Below are 22,106 nucleotides of genomic sequence, written 5' to 3' on the forward strand. Positions count from 1 at the left end.
ACTCGCGTGATTTTAATTTGCGTTTTCAAAGTCCGAAAAAGATACGACAATGGTCAGACAGGAAATATGAAAATTTATTTACTGTGTCACTGATTCTGACAGCTATATTATCGTAGTCTTTATAACATATTTAGAAATTATAAAAAGCCTTGACACGTCCACAGCTTCTCTTTTTGTTGAATAAATTAAAGATAAAAACATAACGTAAAAAAAAATTCAGGTGAGCCAAATTCTCTCCTTAGAAAACATAACTATCACCTAGAAGTGTCGCTTTTTTTTTGGTAAAATATAGCTCGACATAGTTTCATAATTTGCCTCAATAGCGAGGTGCTAGTAATTCAAGTATCATTCAGTGGGACATAAAAAATATGATCAAGTGGAAAGATTGGAAATTAAGACTGGAATGAATCAAAATTAATCCCAGACACCAACAGAATCAAAGACAACCCTATCTATATTTTGCCTCTCAAAAGGCGAGTAAAAAGAACCATTAATATCTCTAAACACTTATATGCAGCTATAAAATGTTGAATTCAATGTCAAACTAAAAGTCGCCGAAGGCCCCATTTACATTCATCATTCTCAATTCCTGATTCGAAGAAAAACGTGTGAGAAGATTAAAGCGAACTTAAGTTGTATCTTATTTCTTTGTGAAAACGTCGCGCTTTTCGCAAATATAATGTTGCCCAGAGAAAGGCTCACGATAGATTTTTTTCTCTGCGTGTGCATAGAACTTTGAAATGTGCTTCTCAAAGCAAATCAATCGGTTCTCGTGTAGAAAGGAAAGAAAATGTTACTTATAGACTTGAAGATTTATTTGATGATCATGTCCTGAATTCTCCTAACTATGTCCGTGACTTTGTTTTGGAACTGTTAGGAGAAATAAGCCGCTGATCAGTGTTGTAACTCCATGATGAGTGGAATTGTGATCACAAGCCATTGTAATTTAGTGAACGTTTTCTCCTTGATGTTGTCTCTTTCTTAGTCTTCTCTGGTTGGAAAGGGTCTCTGTAAACAACGAAAAAATTTCGTCATTAAAAAGCAAACCAAGTTAAGTTTACCTCGCTTGCGAGCAGTCCGTCATTATCAGGGAGGTTAAGATGTCACTATGGCGGCGACGTGTGGTATAAGGTTGCGGCAAAACATGATGTATTTTCTTTTAAGATTTTCATCAATAGGTCGACGCGCGAAGCGTCTCTGACGGTACGATATCTTCACCTAGACAAAACACGTGAATGTAGTATGGAGTTCGAAGTGAAAACGTGACTAAATTTCTGTCGAGGTTAAGAGTACGTAAAAGTTGGTGATTTCACGCTTTTGTTCTGTATGGGACTGCTAAGAAATGTAAAAAGCTTTAAAAAGGCACGTCTTTCGCTATTGTTTTGTGCACCAGATCTTTAGTTTCGCTTCGTTCTCGTTGCCGTCGTGGTTTTCTTAAAGTCCCTTATATATTTGCGCTGCAGGACGCGCGTTTTTTGTCCGCGGAAGATTTGAGACGAGTCGGGGAGAGGTTTTCCAGGGTCAAAGAAACACTCGTGTCGAAGCAGTACTAAATAAGGGCCTACACGCATGCCCAGAATTTTACCCACCTAAGGTTGAGATAACCGAACTATAGAAATCGTTACAAGAAAGTTTCCTATAGACATGGTTTGATGCTACTCTAGCTTAAGGATTTACTGAATGTAATCGGGGGAATTACGATTCATTTACCTAACGTTTCGACACTCCTGTCTAGTCCCTTCATTAGGGGTGATCTAATCGTTACAACAGGAGGTCCTTTTATATGCCTCCTAACTAGCTGCCCTTTTTCTGACGAGGTGTGAACAGGCGTCTGATAGTGAGCCGCCATTATCATGATTCAAAGAGGCGTGAGCGGAGTTGATATGCCAAAAGGGGTAGGGTACACTTGGCAACTACTTGGCAGGTCCAGCGGGAGTAGGGGGGGATGGGGGATGGGGGATGGGGGCAGGGGGGATAGAGGGAGGGGGATAGGGGGTGGGAGGGGACGGAAAAGACCTTGCTCTTTCACTTTTTCATTTTTCCATAGTTTGATCACAAAAAAATTACACATGTTTAAGGATACACTTTACAAGAGCCCTAAAAGACAAAGGTGGTTTACAGAAGTCCCAATGATAAACAGTGCTTTCAGTAAGTCTTCCTAGCCTTAGAACTTGATGAGGAAGAAAGAGGTTGTTGCTCGCTACTTACGCAAAGAAAGGGAGAATTTGTAGCAGGGTGCTCTTCGTGGTGTCGCTACGTAGTTCCTGGTTTGTTGTTACGTGTAAATTCACGACTCTTCTGACGTAATCCTGTAACATTCTTCTACGATCCTCCACAAACCGAGCATCCTATACGAAAGAAAGAAGCAAAGAAAATTTTGAATACTAGAGAGTGCTCTTCGATCGAGTGTAGTAAAACTGAAAGCAAAGTATTTACGAAGGCCAATCAGAAGAAAGGAAAATTTTACTGAAGAGCTAATCAGAACTCAAAGTAAAACAGGCAGACGGCCACAAGTGCGGGAAAACGCCGGCGAACAAGTCGAGATTGGTTTTAGTTTTGCAGCTAATTAGTTGAGAGTGGCGCGTCAAAAGCGCGGGAAAACGCCGACGAACTAGTCGTGATCCGTTCAAGTTTTGTAGCTGATTGGTTGAGAGTGGCGCGTCAAAAGCGCGGGAAAACGCCGGCGAACAAGTCGTGATTGGTTTTAGTTTTGCAGCTGATTGGTTGAGAGTGGAGCGTCAAAAGCGCGGGAAAACGCCGGCGAACTAGTCGTGATCCGTTCAAGTTTTGCAGTTGATTGGTTGAGAGAGTGGCACGAGTTTTCTGGACCAATCCCAGAGCGAAGTAATACAAAACCAATACAATCTCGAAGTACTCTCGACAATCAATTGAGAATTGCTCTATGTATGCTGTAATATATTGTACTCCCAATCCATCTCTTGACAGCGTTTAGTTCATATGTAGATGTGTACGTAAGTAACATAACAACTGCATGCTTGAAATATAGTTTGGATTTGTTCAATTGAATAGTCCTTTGAGCTCCAACACTTCAAAGGGCCTTAGGAGATAATCTTGTCGCTACTGAAAAAACGGAAAAAGGTGGAATTCACTAGAAACAAAATGATGACTTCCGTTATACTTACCTTGTTTCCTATCGTCTTCTTAGGTGGAAATTTGAAACTATCTACTACAGAAAAATTCCGACGCAGCTACAGAAACAGCAAAACATCAAATCAGCGAGGAAAGCCAAAAATCCCTCTCATTACCTCGAACATATTTAAATGAAAATAGCAGCATACTCAGATATAATTTTTTTTCTTTTCTAATTCCAGACAAGAAATCTTTCACACGATAGCTCCCCCCCCCCCCCCCCATCCCACCTGGAAATTTACTTTATCACACCGAATTTCACACGAGATGAAAGGGCTGACCGTTCAGTCTGAAACTACTCGGAAAGCCACGCCTAACATGCGGCCCAGGTTTAAACCCTGGTATTTCGTTCGACAAGACAGGTCACGCGGTAGTACAAGTGGCTGTCTCTATCAGGCAAGATAATGGGTGCCGATCGTTTACCAAGACAATCAATGGTAAGGAGTAATCCATTGACCCTTTGACCCCCTGAGAGTAACTAGCATCCAATTTGCCCTTACAATATCACCCCTGAATCACACTTTAAGGCCACAAGAATAAAGGAAATGATCGCAAACTAAAGACCAAAGCTCTTGACTGTTAAACTAATTCTTCTTGTCAACACCGTAGGAAATGAATAGAGTTCAGTATGGCCGTAAGAAGGCCACAAGAATAAAAGAAAAGAAATGATCACAAACTTAAGAAGCTCTGGATTATTAAACAAATTCTTCTCACCCGCATCTTAGGAAATGTATAAAGAACAGTATGGAGAATACTAATACTAATATTACCAAGAAACGGGTTAAGACCGACTATGTGTATGTTCTTGACTGCAGGCAGATCTTGTTTTTTAACTAGGAAAGTTGGCACTCAGGTCTTCTGTGTTGACTTATAAAGACTTCCTGAATCTCAGGTAAACCATAGCATGCCTGTTTGGATGAACCGGCACTTGAGAAAACTTTCTAGAGGAAATGTAAAGAAGAAGACTTCGTACCGTTTTATGCATTTCAAAGAATTGCGAATATCTTCGATAGACGTTCCATTCGTCATCTTTTATCCGCACGTACACCTGAAAGATGGAACAAAGAAATTAGGAAACCTGAAGAATTTACATTACAGACTTGTAAAATGAATCATATTTCTAGTCAGCAGTTGGTCAGTCGATTGGTGGATAACTTAGTATGTGGGTCCGTCAGTCAGTTAGTCAGGCCGTTGGTAGGTCCGTCAGTGGGACTGTAATAAATGGTATCGAAGATAAATTAGTCCGTCAGTCCGTCGCCCTATTCGTCCCTTGTTGAATTCGAGCCTTAAATAGGTCTTACTTCACTTAGAACCTAACTGAAGACTAAATACATAATGGCGGTCACGGTAATAAATGCCATAAAGTGAAACCGCTGGTCACGCATAAAGTGAAACCGCTGGTCATGCAAAATGCGGGTAGTGCACAGGAAGCCCAACCTTAACAAACAGAACGGCAATATTACAACATCCCTCTTTTACGTTCCTCCGTCAGTTGGCCACTGAGTAGATTAGTTGGAAAGCTGGGAAGTTAGACAATCAGTCAGGCGGTCAGTCAGCTAATCAGTGGGTCAGTCGTCACTCAGTCAGTCAGTCACTTAGTTCGTTAATCGGTCAGTCAGTTGGTCAGTTAGTCGATCGGTAAGACAGTCCGTCAGTCGGTAAGATAAACGAACCTCTTACCTGGTACACGTGGTGGACATTCGATGACCGCCCCCTCAAAAACACCGACGGTATCCACACATTCACTAGCGGTCTGGTACCGACTGATATCACGGTAGGGTCGAACTCCGACAGGCTTGATGAGTCGTCAGGAGTTTCCAGGTCTTCAGGAAGCTAAGAAAACGGAAACAAAAAAAAAAAAGGCTGGCTCATAACTCCACGATTAAACAATGATGTCCCTTGAATCCGCTATTTCTTTTCTTTTCATCCGTTAGTGGGCTTAGTCACTCTTTGTAGAACAAACACAAATCAAGAGAGGATGACTGCACAAAACACTCTTCCCTCCCATCCCCATTCCTCTTCCTTTTCCCGGCCGAACTCATTAGCGGCCAGGACCTCATTATAAGTGCTTCAGCACGGGCGCTTCCTCGCACGCAAGAAAGTAGGAAGCCTTGAGCAACGCGAGCCGGCGAGACGTCTGCAAAGGGGTTTGGTACTGATCGTTTTTAGTGCCAGACTCCTGGCAATCTCTCCTCGACTTGTCTCCAATCTTCCCGCAGGCGGATAAATGCGCGTCCTGAAATGCCAATAATGAGGGCCTGGTCCCAAGCTAATTTGAGACTAGAATTCACTCTCATAACTGAAAGTTCTCTGAAGAGAATAGAGCCAAAGCAATCCAATTTTCCTACTGCCAGTTTGGTTCTGGCAGTTAACAAGTCAGAGCAGCGATATATGCGTAATCATATGTTTTAGTCTCTCGGAAGTCCGTTAATTTTTTTAAGAACCATTCTAGTCACGACCCAGTGGATCCTGCTTCTGTTTTCAAACTCCTCACCGGTCCTCTGAGGTTAACAAGCTCTTCTCGTAATCTCCTGACTTGATACTGGTAACAGCTGACTTGTTTATGAAGTCGCTCATTAAATTCTAGCAGTTCTCCATGTAAATCAGCGACCTGGAATAGAAAAAACTTAGAGTAGAACTCGGAGCTGAAAACAAAAACCTTAGGCTATCTGCTTCGGTAACAGTTTAAATTCCTGAGCTCAAAACAGAATTTGCTTTTTTTCAGTTCGCCGAATAAAACTATCGTCAAATTGAAGGAAACTACGAAATAAGAACACGGGAATGTAGCAAAATGCATAAGAGTTAGGAATAAACAGGGAACGAACAAGAATGGTCAAGCTCCGATTACAAACGCGGACAAAACTCCAAAAATTTCACCTTAGGTTTTCAAGATGAAGAACAAGCAGATCAACTCTTTTAAGTCGGCACAGAAAAAGCTCTACATTCACAATATTCAGTTCAGAATAATTATGTGACGGTGAAATGATCGCGTGAGATGTGCATTTGTTTTTGATCGACACCCAAACGAATTTCTCTTACCCAACTGACCTCTCGATTTGTTTGGTATCATACGCGTCTAGAAAGCTTTGCGCTAATAGCCAAAATGGTATGCTCAGTCAATGATTTGAACTCAGAGGCAAAAGTCGATCGTGTGGTTTGATCGTCCACGTGAGAGTAAAACTGAGGAGGACTTATATAGTTGACAATAAGCGACTGATGTTTTGATAACCTGAGCGAGTATCATCATAAAAGTCAAGAGAACTTTGCGCGCTTTGCGCTTTCTCACCTGAATAAGTTTCCTTTTATATTCCTCAGCCTCTTCGCTACAAAACAAGAAACAAAACATAATTGACACTTATCAAGATTAAACGAGATATCAGTGAAGTTCTTCCTTCGTGTCTAAAGTGGTCCAGGATTCCACTGGTTTCGCTTAACTCTGTTTTGGGATTGGCTCTCCCAGCCAATAAGATGCATAACTGAAATCAATCGCTGTATGGTTATTGATGCTTTCCTGCGCTTGGTGCCGCTTACATGAATTCATTTTGAGTTCTTGTTAGCTCTTATTTGTTCTTTTTTTTTTTATTTTTCATTTCAATCCCCTATACAGATGCATTTTACACAAGGAAGACAGAATCAAACCTTTGTTGAGAAAGTTCTGTGAATCTTTCCGGTGGCAAAGGAGGTAAGACATCATCTTGTCTAATTCCGGATAACGCTGTGGCAGCAAAAGAAACCGAGTTATTCACGACAGGACATGTATGCCTTTCACAATAATAGTTCACATATGGAAAACTTTGGATCCTATGATAACCAATATGATGAAGGTCTAAGTTTGAGCGGTTGCATTTGCCAACGGTTAACTATGTAGTTAACTTTCTAGTGTGAGGATCCTAAACGAGAGAGCGAACGCGAACGTAAAAAAAAAACCTTCAAAGTTAGAAACAGCAAAAGGAGGGAAAGGAGGAACGAATTGAGGAAAGTCGCACTTTGCAAAGACACTCATCTCCTTTTGTCATCAGACCTCGCCTTGGATCAGTTTGGTCAAAACAATCGCAATTTCTTTTGCAAGTAGTCTCTCACTTAAGCTGTGTTTTAGAGAAAAATACTCGGACATGAAAAACATTTTGCGTCGGTCTTTTGTTTTAGTTTACGGCGCACAGGTCACAACCATCATTTCTGATGATGCATTACCTTCGGTTGTTTCAGATGACTTGTTGCGCAGATCGCTTCTCAGCGCTTGTACAGCCCCAACGTATTTCTTCAACTGGTGCTTTAGCAACTCGTTTTCTCTGCAAATGAGGTAATCAAACACTTCCTTTCCTCAATGACCCTCAAAACACTTCCGAAATCGAAGTAAAGAATTGTACTGTGTAATATATTCATAACGCAAAAAACTAGGCAAGTTTCCCTCTATAGTAATAATCGTCCGATTACCGATGGAATTGTCTGAAGTCGGACACACCCGTCTGAAGTTTAACGAGAGTAGCTGGATCCTTCTAAAAACAGGAGGTGTCCACAATCTGACGGAATCACTTTAACACGGGCTGAATCTTCTGCACGCGACGGAAGTAAACAAAACAGGACTATACCATCCGAAAACTGACGGAAGCGTCCGAAATTGGAGAGAACTGTCCAAAAACGGAGGGAGGTGGCCAGTTCGGCTGGAAGTGAACTAAATCAGACAGAGGTTTCCGTAATCGGACGGCACTTTTAGAAATGGGACGGAAATATCCGAAACTAAACAGAACCACCCGAAAACTACGAAAGTATCCAAAATCAGATGGAACAGTCCAAAAGTGGGCGGAAATATCCGAAATCAGGCGGAATAGTCAGAAATAAGACAAAACCTTCTGAAAACGGATAGAAGTGTACGAAATTATTTGGAAATCCCGGAAATCGGCTCGGAGTTTCCGAACCAATACCGTGTATAAGGATGAAAGTGTTAAAAGCTCGCTCTAAGCTGAGTGTACCTGGATAAAGACTGTATCTTGGCTGCGTTCAAGTTCTCTTGTTTTTTAATTTCCCCCTTAAGGTCCTCAGTCTCTGTATGCAGTTGAAGCGATTTCTGGCGCTCTTCCGCAAGTTTATTCTGAAGGGTCCTAAAAACATGAAGAAGCCAAATGATTTGACAACGACAAGGATAACTATACTTCTACTCAAATGTTCACATAGACGTGCCTTGCAGAGGTTCACGCGGAAAATCCTCTGAAGATAATATTAAACTTTCGAAGAAAGAAGTAAAACCATGTAGCCCTATTTACTGGGAAGAAAATTAGACTTATTAGTCAAGTTAGAAATACGGAAAAATTCGTGGGAAGTTCTTTTGCTTTTCTGGAGAGAATTTGTTACTGATGTACGAAAACAGTTATGTTCTTTCTGCAAAATTTGGCCGCTTAATTAACGTAAAAATCGGAGTATGTGGACAAGTTATCATTCATTCAGGCAGAATTATCCATAGAGAAGATCACTTGAGATTCAAGCACACATAAAAATTACCTAGCAATTTGACAAGCTAAAGATACAAAACGCGACATGGGACTTCAATAATATCCCTCATAAAACGTTAAAATGAGCTTTCAAGGTAATAAGTGATTGCATTGGTTTTGCCTCACTTCGCCCTGTGATTGGCTAAAAAATGGGCTCCACCTTTTCCACCAATCAGATGCAAAACCAAAACCAATCAAATTTCTCAGTCACGCATGTTTTCCCGCGCTTCAGGCCGGATGCTTGTAGTTCTCATTTGCACTCACTTTTCTCCTCATTTTGATCGGTCGCTGTGGTTACTTTAGGTTTGGTTTCCCGGCAATCAATAGGAAAGTACTTTAGGTGTAACAAACTACTCTAACAAGTTACCTTACCTATTATTTTCTTCCATTTCATCTTTTCTTAACATCATGGACACAATCGCTTGCTTAAGTTCACCTAATCAAGAATTAACCCAAAACTTTAAACATTGGCTATTGCACTCAACTAAAGACGCGCACTGTCACAATTATGAGCTTCACACATTTTCACAAACGTGCAATTAGTAACATAAAACCACAAGAATAAAGCGGTTGAATGAAAAGCGTCTGTTGGTACCGCGAGGATTAAAACGTTACGTGTTCCCACAAATAGCGTAGCTCCATCTTTCTGTAGAGAAACCACACAACCCAAAATAGGCCATTTTACAGTTGTGTACTTAGTTGCCAAGCCTTTGATTCAGAGTGAGGCTGAAGGTGACCTTGTTGTGATAGAGACCTGTATCTACTTAGCATGATAACAAAGTGATTTACATTTGAAAGGCAGCAAGGTTTGTATCATAACAAGGTCAAACCCTAGCCTCACTCCCATTCAAAGGCTTGGCAACCAAGCACACAACTGTAAAATGGACTATTTCCATATTCACTCCGACGGAGGGCTAACGCTCAAAGCATCAGCTTTGGAACACTCGTTATAGTGGCCTATTCAAAATATCAACCCAGTTGATAAATATATCTTATTAACCAAGCGCGAGGGCCGTACTGGGAGAATATCGGCCCGAGGTCTTGACAGTACGGACCGAGCGCAGCGAGGTCCGTGCAAAAAAGACCGAGGGCCGATATTCTCCCAGTACGGTCCCGAGCAAGCTTGGTTAAAAAGAGATTTATTATACGACTGAAGTTCAAAGGGACACAAGTGCGGTATCATTCGGGACCATTCGGGACAGTGCCCGGTCCAATACTTAGAGAATATTGGACCGGCAATAGAGCATTTTGATTGGTTGATTTTAGTTATTGGCCCTCTGACTGCCCGAGTCGTGTAATAAAACCAAATTATACTCGGTATTTTAACTTACCTTTGCTCATTCCATCTTGTCTGCTAGAAAAGTCTCTCTGAAAGAAACATTTACACTTTTTAAGCTTATTTGGACTTAAAAATTCTGAAAAAATGTCACTCAAAAACAAACAAACAAACAAACAAACAAACCAACCAAAACAAAGAAAAAATAATCTTACGTTCCCGGCTTGATTTTCCATAGATACAAGGCCCCTGAAAAAAAATTGGAAACATCTCGTACGCCGGAAAGTATTTGAATGTCAAAACTACAAAACTAAAACACCTACGACGTGGAATCTACGGTAGACGCTGGAAATTTGCATCTTATTGTGAATCCTTAAGAAGCGTTATATACATTTCTTTGGGGTGCTTTAAAGGAGAATTTTTTTAACAATCAAAGCCTCTCAATTTGGTCATCATTTCCTTTATTCTCGTGACCAAAATTTTGTGATTTAGGGTTGAAATTGTAAGGAGAAGTTAGAGGCTGGTCACTCTCAAGGTTTAACAAGTTAAAGAGAATTTACCGAGACATGATGTCCATCCCTTTCTGAGCGTTAGTACAAGCCGCAAGGGCAGCAGCAGCTGCAGAAACATCCGGTGACGTCATAGCACGCGCTCGTCCGTGGTTATTGTGAGGGGAATCATCCTTTAGTTCAGGGAATTCTTCACCATCCTCCAAGTTGGACCAGCTAATAGGGTCGGGAAGGAAATTATGTTGGAGAATGACTTTGTTCGCATAATTTTGCTGGGAATTTCCATTTGGAAGTAGGGGAAATTGTCCCGGAAGGGAAGTTCTTTCAGAGGTAGTAGAGCAGTTTCAACCGAGTATCGAAAGTAACAATATATATGAAAAATTTGCACGCATTTAATTGGCTGAAAACGAGTGCATTTTTCATGTAAGACGAGTGCAAAGTTGTAACACGAGTGCAAATTACAAATAACGCGCGCGCTGTCAAAATTTCGTCTGTCTTGACTTATGTGACGCTTTTTTCATGTAACTTATTGACAAGTATCAACATTTCTCGCGAAATTTCGTGTAAATAAGCAATTTAAAATTTTTCAATGACCATAAATTGCACTCGTACTTCCGGCTAGTGCAATTTTGCTGTCTTTGAAAAACTTTACTCGTGCTTATTACCACCAAATTAACTCGAAATCATGTTAGTACCTATACTAATTTGGGATCGCAGTGGTTTTGCTTTCCTTCGTTTCATAATTGTTTAGAAAATTCGCGCCATTCTTTCAACAAATGCAAAACTAACACCAATCACGGCTTTGTCACACGCGTTTTCCCGCGCTTTTGTTTGTTGTTTTTTTTTTTTTCAGTTGTTACTTTGAGTTCTCATTGGCTCTTAAAAGTGCTTTCCTTTCTTCTGATTGGCTGTTGTGATTACTTTGGTTTTGGTTCTACGACACTCAATTGAAAAACGCTCTAACTGGTGATTTGATACAACTTAGGGTCGAAAACAATGTTTGGTTTGTTTACAGTTGATGATACTTTCGTCAGTTGCTCCTAATTTATTCCTCATGATGTCTGTGAGGGTTCTTCGGTGATGCTTGTTGTGGACCTTGTTGTGAACTAGAAAAGTAGATCAGTTTTATCTTCACAAACAGCAAGACTGTCAAAATATTAAGAGAAGAAAATAGATAGCGCTCACTCTCTACTTTTCCATTTCACCTTTTCGGATTTCATCTTTTCCTGTCCAGGGAAAATTATTTATCTCTTTTCACTAACCTTGACAACGAGACCGAATCGCGGTCGTTTTCCATTGAAGTATTGGGAAACATCCCATTTTTCATTATATCACGGTCGCGCTCGGTCAGAGGCACTAGGGATTCCCCGCTGTCCAACAACACCACGGGTTCAAATGTACCAGGCTGCAATTCAGCACCAGTTGTCTCTTCGTTATAATCGTTCGAATCATTTCTAAACTCTTCATTATCCAAATTTTCTTGATCATTCGTTCTTCCTTGTTTTAATAATTTCTCACCTGGGCTATTTCTCAAATCTAGGTGTTCATGTGTAACAATGGGCTCATTTTTCGTGTCCCCTCTCTCAATCAAGTTCACATCGATAGAGCCCTGTGGCCCATTTACAACTGGTTCATTGGTAACGGCTTCTTCTTCAGTGTTCTTTATTTCAACTACATTAGGAACTTGAAACTGTGCCATTGAAAAGTTTACGTCAGTTGCACCGTCGTCCTCTGTTAAACCATAAACACGAAATGAACCCACACTCTGAGGTCCTTGACTCAAATCGTCTTTTTCTTTCGAATAATAACCTGCTTTCACAGTCGAAGAACCACCACTGAAACGTTTACTGTCGAAAGTATTCTGGCTTTGAAAAAAATCGTTTTCACTAAGTTTGGAATTCTCTTGAGGCAGAAGCACAGGTTCACCACTATCCTCAAAGACAGTTGGTATTTCTGTGGGCATCGGTTTTTCGCCATAACGTTCCGTTTCATTTTTTACCTCCTGCAAGTTTGTTTTTCCCTCCACCCTAGGTTGTGTACGCGAAAAATCCAAGACGAAATTTCCCTTGCCCTCCCCTGTAGTGGACTCTTGTTCACTTTCCCGATCTGTAACATACTCAGGTTCCGATGTCACCTTGCCCAGAACTTCTTCCAGATCTAAGCTGCTGTTTTTACTTCCTGGCGGAGAAATCTCGACGACGTTTTCAACAGGTATAGAGTTATCAGGTAAAGAGATGGATTTCGTTATTGCGGTGAACACAATTTCTTGTCCATTCACATGTGATTTCTCCTCAGCGGAGCCTTCAGTCACAAGAGTAATGTTACCTGGGAAGGAGGACGCACGGTTATGGCCCAAACTTGACGTCTTCAAGGCAGAATTTGAAGCAGGCGTTTCCCGCTTCATTGTTGAGTCATTAAGTGGTAAGTCTTTCACATCAGTTGCACTGTTCAGTGATAAATTGTCATCATCTTCGATAGCAACAATAGCAGCATTTCGTTTCTTCTTCTTCTTCTTTTTCTTCTTTTCTGTTTTGGATCCATCTGTTGAAAAAAAATTAATGTAATTGTCGATCAGTCGGTCATTTAGTCAGTCAGTCAGTCAGTCAGTTAGTCCGTTGGTCATTCGATAGGTCAGTCAGCGTGTCAATCAGTCAGTAAGTACGCGAGTCAGTCAGTCAGTCAGCCATTCAATCAGTCAGTCAATCAGACAGTCGAGCAATCGGTCATCAAGTCAGTCACTTAGTCAATTAATTGGTCAGTCGATTGGTCAGTCAATGAGTCGATCAGTCAGTGGCAATCAACAGGTTGACGTTCACTAGAATTACAGTTAAACCGTTATGCTGGATTTTGGAGTTCAGTGTAACACAAGAGACAGGTACTGACCTGTGAGTTCAGCAGAATACACTGGGAGAGGTTCCACAACAGGCTTTTGTGGGAAAGATGGTAATATATTACTGAGGACATCTTTGTTGATTGTTAAAGCTGGGGCCTGAGGGAAATGAGAATAATGCTGGATTAAGTTTTGTTCATAGGCAACAACAACAACAACAACAACAACAACAACAACAATAACAAACCAGTCTCGTGATTAACATTTCTAACATAATTTATTTGCTGCATCACTGTAGCCATAGTACTTGCCTGTCGTACAATGTTTAGTTCTTCGCCATCAACAGTGAGGGCAAACAGAATGGAGCTCAAACCTACCAAGATACAACATCAACAACAACAACATCAGAAATACAATGACTGCCTATCAGCCACTAACTGCCAGTGCAGTTTGATACATATGTAAGCATGAAAAAGAGGGATGGAGGGTATTTTTACCCCTTCTTGGATGGAATTGCTGGATTTGCCAACTTTCCCTGTTTGCAGGTATCCATTAATTCACCCCTAGGTAAACAGAGGTTCTGTGAGAACACAACACATTGACCTAACCAAGAGCTCAAACCCAGCCCATTCCAATCTGGTTGGACAAAACATCAAAAAATAAAGAAACCTAATATTGAGATCCTTTGGAATGGCTCTCACCAGAGACTTAACTCAAGGTCCTTTGGAAAAGTTTGGATATATCAACAAAGTTGAAATGGTAAATTGGCCACCGTAATGATTACAAAAGCTGACGTTTCGAGCGTTAGCCCTTCGTCAGAGCGAATGGAAAAGTCCTGCTACACCATACAATGACAATTAATTGGGGACAAGATTATGCGACGAAGAATGTCACAAGGTTGCATATGTTATGCAACAACAATAAAAGGTATTACATAACTGTCTTACCTGCAGCAATCATGGGCAGCATACTGGCACGTTCTTGATCCATGAGGAAAGCTTCCTTCTCATAAAACTGACTATAGAATTCCAAGAATCCAACAGAAATGAGTTAATCACTTTATGATATGCAATCAATGTTAAAGACAAAAATCTCTTAGTAAAATAGGGCTTACAAATGTCCATAAGTCAGTTCAGCTCACCTTAAGAGGGTTTGATCAAGCAGCATGTTGTGAAAATATCGTTCCAGTGAGTGTTCATTCAGTGAGGACCTTAACCAAGCACGACCTGGCAAAAGAGCAAAATGTGTGTCAAAAATACCTAAATTACAAATACATTCCATGTTGCCTTATGTCTGTTCAATTACAGATCGCAGATGATGTCAAAATGTGGTAAGTACAGAAAAGTGGCACATTAAGCTGACTGATCGAAACTACTACCACCAGTGCAATCTAACTGCACAATCAAATGTAGTTAATATTGCCCAACCTAAGAAATCCTAATAAGATTCCTACCAAATTTGCTGTGGAATGCAATGAAAATCAAAGTTTCCTTGTTGTTACCTTTTGTTGAACATCTTTATTAAAAAAAAAAAAAAAAAAGAAAGAATTTCTTGTTCTAGTGTTGGGAGGCCTGTGTCTCCCATAAGGTATAGTGGGCTCAGAAAACACGTACAAGGAATGAGTTGGACATGTTTTTGTTGCAGTTTTTCATTTCATGTTACTGTGGATTCCCTAAAGCTTGCACATAATCAAATCATTAAACTGGTCTTGATTGTTTGGAGCTTAGAAATAAATTGTGAATTGGCAACTACATTCCTCTCTGTCTTAAAGCAGAAATCAAATTTTAAACCAACCTCGTCCTGCATCTGTTGTTGCTTTCTGAAGCTCAAGAAATCTGTCCAGGTCAAGTTTTCCCAAGTGAGCTTTCACAAAGCTCCAAAAGGCTAGAGAAAGAAAGGCTATTCTTTAATCATAGATAATTTTTAAGTTGTTTTAAACAGTGATGTAAAAGGAGCAACGAATGAGATGTGAAAGAAAAATTTGAAAGATTTCAGCGCAAAAGAGTTTAAAGAACTACCAACACTAATTACATAATAAAGATAATAATTTAACTTAATTAAGGGTCGTGTTTCTAAAGACACAATCTGGTGGTAAGTAAGTGATTTACTGTTAGTAACATTTGATTAGACTAAGTGCACCAAGCAGTTACTGTTTTGGTCACCATTATCAATAACTAAAACTCATTGCTGAAGTCAAGTAAATGGTGAGCTGTGTTGAAATGGAGACTTTAAAAAACACTGAGGGTGGAGGTGTTGGTACCTGAATCTGGGTCTAATTTTACTATTCCTGCTGCTTGACCAACTTGCCTGTGTGAAGCGAAAATAAAAATGCTTGAATTTCATGAACATCAACAGGAGAAGTACTTTTAACACACAACACAAAATATCTATTGCAATTTTTTACCTCTAAAGAATAATTCACAAACACACATGAAAATTAATGAAAAAAAATATATATTTACCTAAATGCACTAACTCTGGATTTTTTAAAGCCATGTTGGAAAACTGCTTCCAACTGTGTTAACAAGCAAATGACCCTAAAAAAAAAAAAAAAATTCAAAACCAGTCATAATGTAAATTATGGCATCCTTAAATCATGATATATATATATAGACATCTCATTTGATGTTGATCAGCTAGTCTACGTACTTAAGATCAGCATCATTTTATTTCTAACTGATATTAAAATTCAGGGCCATTCATTAATTACCGCCTCCCGGTTAGCTCAATGGATAGAGCGCTGGACTGTTGTGCGGGAGGTTGATGGTTCGAGCCCTGGCCGAACCAACACTCAGGGTCTTAAAATAATTGAGAAGAATTTGCTACCTTTCTTTAACATCAGGAAATGGTTAGATATTCTAGTCTTGGTGGATAGGGACGAATAAATGGAGGTCCCGTCTCCTGCAGGGTTGGGGTAGGAGATGTTAATTTCCCACACACAAGATTACTGTGTGATGGATGTCCTCCCCTGGGGTGGGATGGGTGGGAGGGTGGACTAGCACGAATGGTTCTTATGTTCCTTTCTAGTCCTTCCCCACTGCAAAAACTTAATGCAGTGAAAATGGACTAAATTAAACCAAATTAAATTAAATTATTAGTAAGTGGTAAATTGCCATCGAGGCTGTAAAGTTTGTGAAATAGTCCAAGTTTTTCACATGAGGGCTTCTTTACTCTTTGACCTCTCATGAGTGACCAAGACAGAATTTCTCCCAAAAATATTGATACAATACCAGGCAGATAAGAGATGAGAATAAAGAAACACACCAAATAGGGAATTAACAGTTGATGCAATACCAAATTCTCTGAACTAACATAATAAGAATGGTGTGCAGAGAGTAAAGAGAATCACTGATGACATCTTGGGAGTGTGAGGGTTAAAATAGGTGAAAACCACGAGTAATTACAGAGTTGAATGGGTACAATTTTTCAGAAGCTTTGAAAATACTTTTCTAAAATAAATGCTTCTTGTATCCTGAATTTCAAATGTATTAGAGAGTTTCATCCAAAACAAGAGTAAAAACTGTATAAGGACTCTGACTGGATTTTTTTTTTCCAATTATAAGTGCCTGAGCATATACAGATATGCATCTAATTTTAATACCTGCTGTCTCCATCTGTGGCAAGTTCTGTTTTTCCACCAAATCTAACTTGGCACTTCCGGTGAAAAAATAATACATAAATATCTTCACTTGAAAACAACTCTCAAAAAGTAATAGTAATAATTATATAAAAATAAATTCAACATAAGAATGTCTTTCAACCCTTTGATCACTGCTGAATCAAACACCAAGGTCATGAGAATAGAGAAAATGATCACCAACAAAAGAAGCCCTTGATTGTTAAACAAATTCTCCTTGTCAGTACCTTAGGAAATGTATAAAGAACAGTATGGAGAATATCCATACTGATATTAGGGTGTAAAGGGTTAAGAAAGAAGGATATATATCAGAAGGTTATAAAATGTTCAATTTTTGATTGTTAACACAAATGAATAACGAAATAAATAAACAACAGTCAAATTTGTTTAGAAGCTCACTTTAGAGAAAATGGTTGCCAAAGACCAAATTCAGCACACAGACAGAGGAGTCTGATTCACAGGATTTTTCCTTTTAACCCTCCTATTGCTCTATCATTACCAGCATCCAGTAAATATCAGTTTTCTACATTGTCTCAGGGCTTAACACTAACCATAGCCAAATAGCCACAGACTAGTAGAAATTCAGTTTTGGCTTGTAGTTTTCAATTTCCACTAGTAGCCAGTTTAGCTAGTAAACAAACTGAAATTGTTGTAACGTCTAAGTTGTTACCAGCCACTTCGCTAGTAGGTTGAAAAGTTACTGTTGAGTCCTGTTGTCTGCTATACATTTCATATAATATCATGTTATTGATAGCTGTCCTTTTTCTCATCACCTTTCAGATTAAAAATCTATAAGGAGAACTTCCTTATGGGTTACTTGTAAGACAAAAACAAACTGGGCAATGGCAAAAGTTTGGAGGCCATTAACTGTTATATGCAAATGGTTTGAAGTAAATCATGGGAAATTATTGCAGGATATATCATCTTCAACTCATGACAAGCCAAATTGCCTAATTGTGGGAGGCTACCACACCAACTAGCTACAGTGTAGGCCCCATGGGTAAGATTTGCGCTCTGCACCATATTGAAACATTTTAAGCTGCAGTCCCAAGGCAATGTATTGTTTAGGCCATTGTTTTCTTTAACTAAGAACTGTATGCATAGTGAAGTATGGGGCTAAGCAAAAATTTTCCCCTTCCCTCTCCCTGTCAGAACCCGACAAATGTTATCCATGATTCTTTATCATACAAAGCATGACACTGCTAACTGGGGAAACTAAAGTACTAGTTACTTAATCCATAAGAAATAAAACAGGATTAAAGTTCAGTACAAATACAAGCTGAGCGATATCACAAATATTTACATTTTAAATACCAACAAAATGAAAATTAAACCAAGGGCAAAGGTGAACATTAACATTTTCCTATTCCTTTCTATGAAAACCACCCATTTGACATACTCTAAAATGTCTTAGTTAAATCATTTGACGAGTCACGCCACATTCTAATAATAATACAAATAATTATATCAAACATTTAAAAGCAAATATCTGATTTTCACCTGTTTCACGGCATCAAGTAATCTATCAAGTAGATTCTGTCTCTCAATCTCTGTATTCTGCTGCTGCTGGCCTTGTTTAACACGATGACAAAGATAAAATACAGGGTCAATATAAGGTTGAGAAACAAAGCTTATTCGTGATGTAAGAGGCAAGATTTCAATTTCATGCGACGCTTTAGAAAATTCAGAACAAAGGTTTTCCAAACATTGATCTTACCACTCATGATATATTTCTGAGAAGACGTTACAAACATTCTAGTCGCCAAGTCAAGTGATGGTATCTGAGATAAAAAAAAGGAAGTTTTACGGAAGGAATTGACTGAAACCTTTCACTTCAGAAGCCATGTTGTTTTGTTTCTCCAGGCTCTTAGACTCTAACAAGGACAGAGAGGAGCTGGGAACAATTCTTCTCCGAGGGAGGGAAGTGAGATAGTGAATAGTTTGCACGGAAGAAGCTTGTGTTCAGATTTATTGCTTATTAAAGGTAGGGTAACTTAAATTGACTGCTTCAGTTAAAAATACAAGGGGGGAAAACCTTGGAAGGTACCTCGTTTGTTGTTTTGTTAGGTGTTTTAGTGACTGAAAACTCGAGAGTGATGCATTGGTACTTTTATATAATCTGGTCACGAAATGCGCAAACGAAGACCTTCATTTTATCTCGATTTTAACTAAGAGAAACGCTAATTTCTGCTTAACGTTTTCCTTCGTTAAGTTCTACAGTTAGGTATGTCTTCTGAACACAAAGACGGCCACGTGGAGATTGTGGAAGAAAAGCCTGCAGGAAGCCCTACTAAAGACCACAGAGAAAAGAGCTTGTCAAGTCCAGAGGGCTCGCCCATGAACCCGAGAAAATTTCCATTCAAAATCCCAAGTCCTGTACCCACAAGGCGAACTAGGACTACTTCCCAGTAAGTAATATCCTTTGTCGTAAAATAGGATTCGGATTTCAAAGATTTCATTTATTTCACGCACTGCAATTCTTTTTTCCCAGCTGTTGTATTAAAGTATGTTAATGCTGGTTAATGAAACTGTAAACAACACGTACATTTTCTTCGAGAGTAACTGTTAAATACACGTGAAGTGATCATAATTGATTCGCCAAATGTTTTTCTCACTTTTAACTTGGGTTTTACAGATCTGTTTGGGTATACTCAAGATAACTATTTATGATCAAACAAGCGTGACTTCGTTAATTTAAATTCACTCGAATATTAATCGTGTGTTCTTGAGAGAAATAATTTACATACCAAGTGAGCAAGCCCCTTCTACTCTCCTTAATTGTTGGAAGAATTAAGTCAAGTTGTTAATATTGCTGTCAGTATAAAGATCGCAAAGTCAGAGAAATTTTCAGAATCATGGCACTTTCATCTGGTTTGCTTCTACCATGAGGAAAATTTGTCAACAAATTAATATTTAAATAGTCCAGCTAATGATTAACCATAAAACTCCCACAAGTGATTAACATGTAACCTCTCTATACTGTCCCTATTTCATCCAGTAAACAGGTAATGAGAATGCTCAAACCCATCAAGTAGAAGTTATCTTGATGTAGTTAACACAAATAAACTTATTTACAAGGAAATGTGTAACAGCTAGATCGGGAGAATTACCATTAACAATCAGATATTAGGAGTTAAAATGGTTTAAAAAAATGGTAATAGTAAAAATTGAGCAGTGATAGATTGCTTTTTAGAGTGAGATTAGATTGCTTTTTAGAGTGAGATGTCGCATTTAATGAAACATAATACTTTACTGTCTTTTCAATTTTAAATCTAGATCACGAATTGCATCAGAATCTCCAGAGCAAACAGGGGTCTGTAAGAATTTTTGTCGGAACAAAGGTCATGGTTTCATTACCCCTGATGATGGTGGGAAGGATATTTTTGTGCATATTTCTGAGTGAGTAGAAACTGGTTTAATAAATATATGGTCATGAAAGTAATACTATGAAATGTGTTAGGTGAAATCTCTTCACTCTAGAGGTTTTTCTACTCTCTCAGCGTCAGTGCACTGTCACAGAAAAAAATTGAATCCTTTAGATTGTATAGTCTGCCATAAGATGTGGTAGCTATAGGGTGAGCTGTGACTAAAGAAATTGCAGAGGAGAAGCCTTGGAAATTCAAACTTAGACAGGACCCTCCCAGAAACTAGTTGGGTGTTGCATGTACTTTCATCTTAGCTGCAAAGCCACATATTGAGAGCAAAGCAGGTTGGTTTGTAGTGGCACCCAACTAGTATTTGGTAAGTACAGGTTCAAAACTGAAGCCTGAATTCTTTAGGGTTTCTTTTCTACAATTTCTTTGATTTCTGCCTTATTGCGTGGATCATTTCTGTACTCCTTTACCATCCTCAGGTCATAGTATTTCATTTAATTATAATATGGTAGCTTTGGTAGCATATCTCTTGACACTACAGAATGATAGTAAGCTTTACAACTACTAATTATATAGCTGGTGAAGACTTATCTCTTTGATGTTGTCACACTTTTCTATAATTTTTTTATAAATGTTAACATCAGGCTTAGTGGCTAATATAATCATACCAAATGAGAAAATCTGAAAAATGTCTTTATCATAAAGCATCTGCATCTGTTGCAGACTTCAAATTTGCCTGTATTTAGAGAAAATTATTCACTGGCAACAATCTAATCTATTCCTTTCTTTCCCTGTCCCCGGCCCGTCAATTGAGCAGCATACAAACTCGACATTAACCAAAGCCCTCCTTTCATCACTGGTTTGGCATCGACAAGAGCTGTTCATTAACCCCTCTGCATTTTACACCATGTTGCTTTTTTACTGCAATGCTCGAGAACTCTACAACAGTAGGCACATGCAGTCATAGACTGCCTTTTCATAGAAACTGTAATAAACAGTCCTTCAGTTCATCAACCATGTGTTGATGTTCAACTGAGTGTTGACAAATCCTTGACTTGCATCCCTACATGTGGAATGATTTTCAGCCAATTACTAATTAATCATGTCTGTGGACTGTAAGTGCAAGGCTGAGGTCAAACTCTTCTGGTTCAGTCTGTAGTCCCCACTTTTAGTATGCCTTACTTCCATCCTCATCCTGTACAGGCTGCCAACTTCCGTTCTTTTTTTTTTTTTGGCTGATCATTTTTTAACTTGCATGCATGACAGACTTTGCCAAAAAAGAGTGACTGGTCATGGCGCCAGAAGCATGATCTAAGTTCAATTTGTTAATTCTATGACACAGTTTCCCTGCTTTTGAATGTGCCAAAGAGTTGTACAACAACATTTACTTTTTTTAAAGTTAATTTTTCTATTGTCTTTCTTTTTTATTTCTTCTTATTGCAGCATAGAGGGGGAGTTTGTTCCTAAAGAGGGAGACAAAGTTTCCTTCCGTACTTGTCCATTGCCTCCGAAAAATGTAGAGAAACAAGCGGTGATGGTAGTGCTGACTGAAATGAGAGGGGCACATGAAAAGTGGTGGAACAGTTCTTAACAGAGATAGACATTTGAACACACTTTTTAATGGTTGAATGTTTTTCAATGGTTGATATAGTAGAACCCCACTAACCTATGGTTCCAAGGGAAACAAAGAATAGTTTGAGGGACTGGGCAAGGTTGTTCAAGGCTGGGATGAGATAACCCAGGATTAGCGTGAAATTTGAAAGTTTAGTTTAATTCTATTTGCCTACAATTTAATGATTGGATGCACTAAAAAGAGTTGGACAATTACCCTAAAAAGACTCTTG

The 22,106-nt window shown here is 39.2% G+C and overlaps 2 protein-coding genes across 2 annotated transcripts in view; one reads left to right on the forward strand and one right to left on the reverse strand.

The window, feature by feature from the left end:
• Positions 1–60: 60 nt before the first annotated feature.
• Positions 61–18,745, reverse strand: LOC111330255 (sorting nexin-29). Its single transcript, XM_022935083.2, has 25 exons — positions 18,606–18,745; positions 18,389–18,459; positions 16,853–16,905; positions 15,714–15,788; positions 15,512–15,558; positions 15,046–15,135; positions 14,393–14,477; positions 14,199–14,269; positions 13,563–13,624; positions 13,305–13,410; positions 11,684–12,962; positions 10,473–10,637; positions 10,128–10,161; positions 9,968–10,004; positions 9,009–9,072; positions 8,121–8,249; positions 7,342–7,439; positions 6,790–6,865; positions 6,437–6,473; positions 5,645–5,761; positions 4,831–4,983; positions 4,124–4,198; positions 3,144–3,209; positions 2,209–2,348; positions 61–1,008 (listed from the first exon to the last, which is right to left on the reverse strand). The coding sequence occupies exons 1-25, from the start codon at positions 18,640–18,642 to the stop codon at positions 930–932; spliced, it is 3,246 nt and encodes a 1,081-aa protein (XP_022790818.2). The 5' UTR covers positions 18,643–18,745; the 3' UTR covers positions 61–929.
• The window catches only part of LOC111330256 (cold shock domain-containing protein C2), a 3,840-nt gene continuing 459 nt past the window's right edge, over positions 18,726–22,106 (forward strand). The window contains exons 1-4 of the mRNA XM_022935084.2: positions 18,726–18,872; positions 19,101–19,296; positions 20,165–20,287; positions 21,706–22,106. The exon at positions 21,706–22,106 is cut by the window's right edge and continues 459 nt beyond it. Coding sequence (XP_022790819.1) covers positions 19,115–19,296; positions 20,165–20,287; positions 21,706–21,853 — 453 coding nt within the window. The 5' untranslated portion in view covers positions 18,726–18,872; positions 19,101–19,114 and the 3' untranslated portion in view covers positions 21,854–22,106. The remainder of the gene's footprint in view (positions 18,873–19,100; positions 19,297–20,164; positions 20,288–21,705) is intronic.

Source organism: Stylophora pistillata, chromosome 10 (genome assembly GCF_964205215.1).
Source record: "Stylophora pistillata chromosome 10, jaStyPist1.2, whole genome shotgun sequence".
NCBI lineage: Eukaryota > Metazoa > Cnidaria > Anthozoa > Scleractinia > Pocilloporidae > Stylophora > Stylophora pistillata.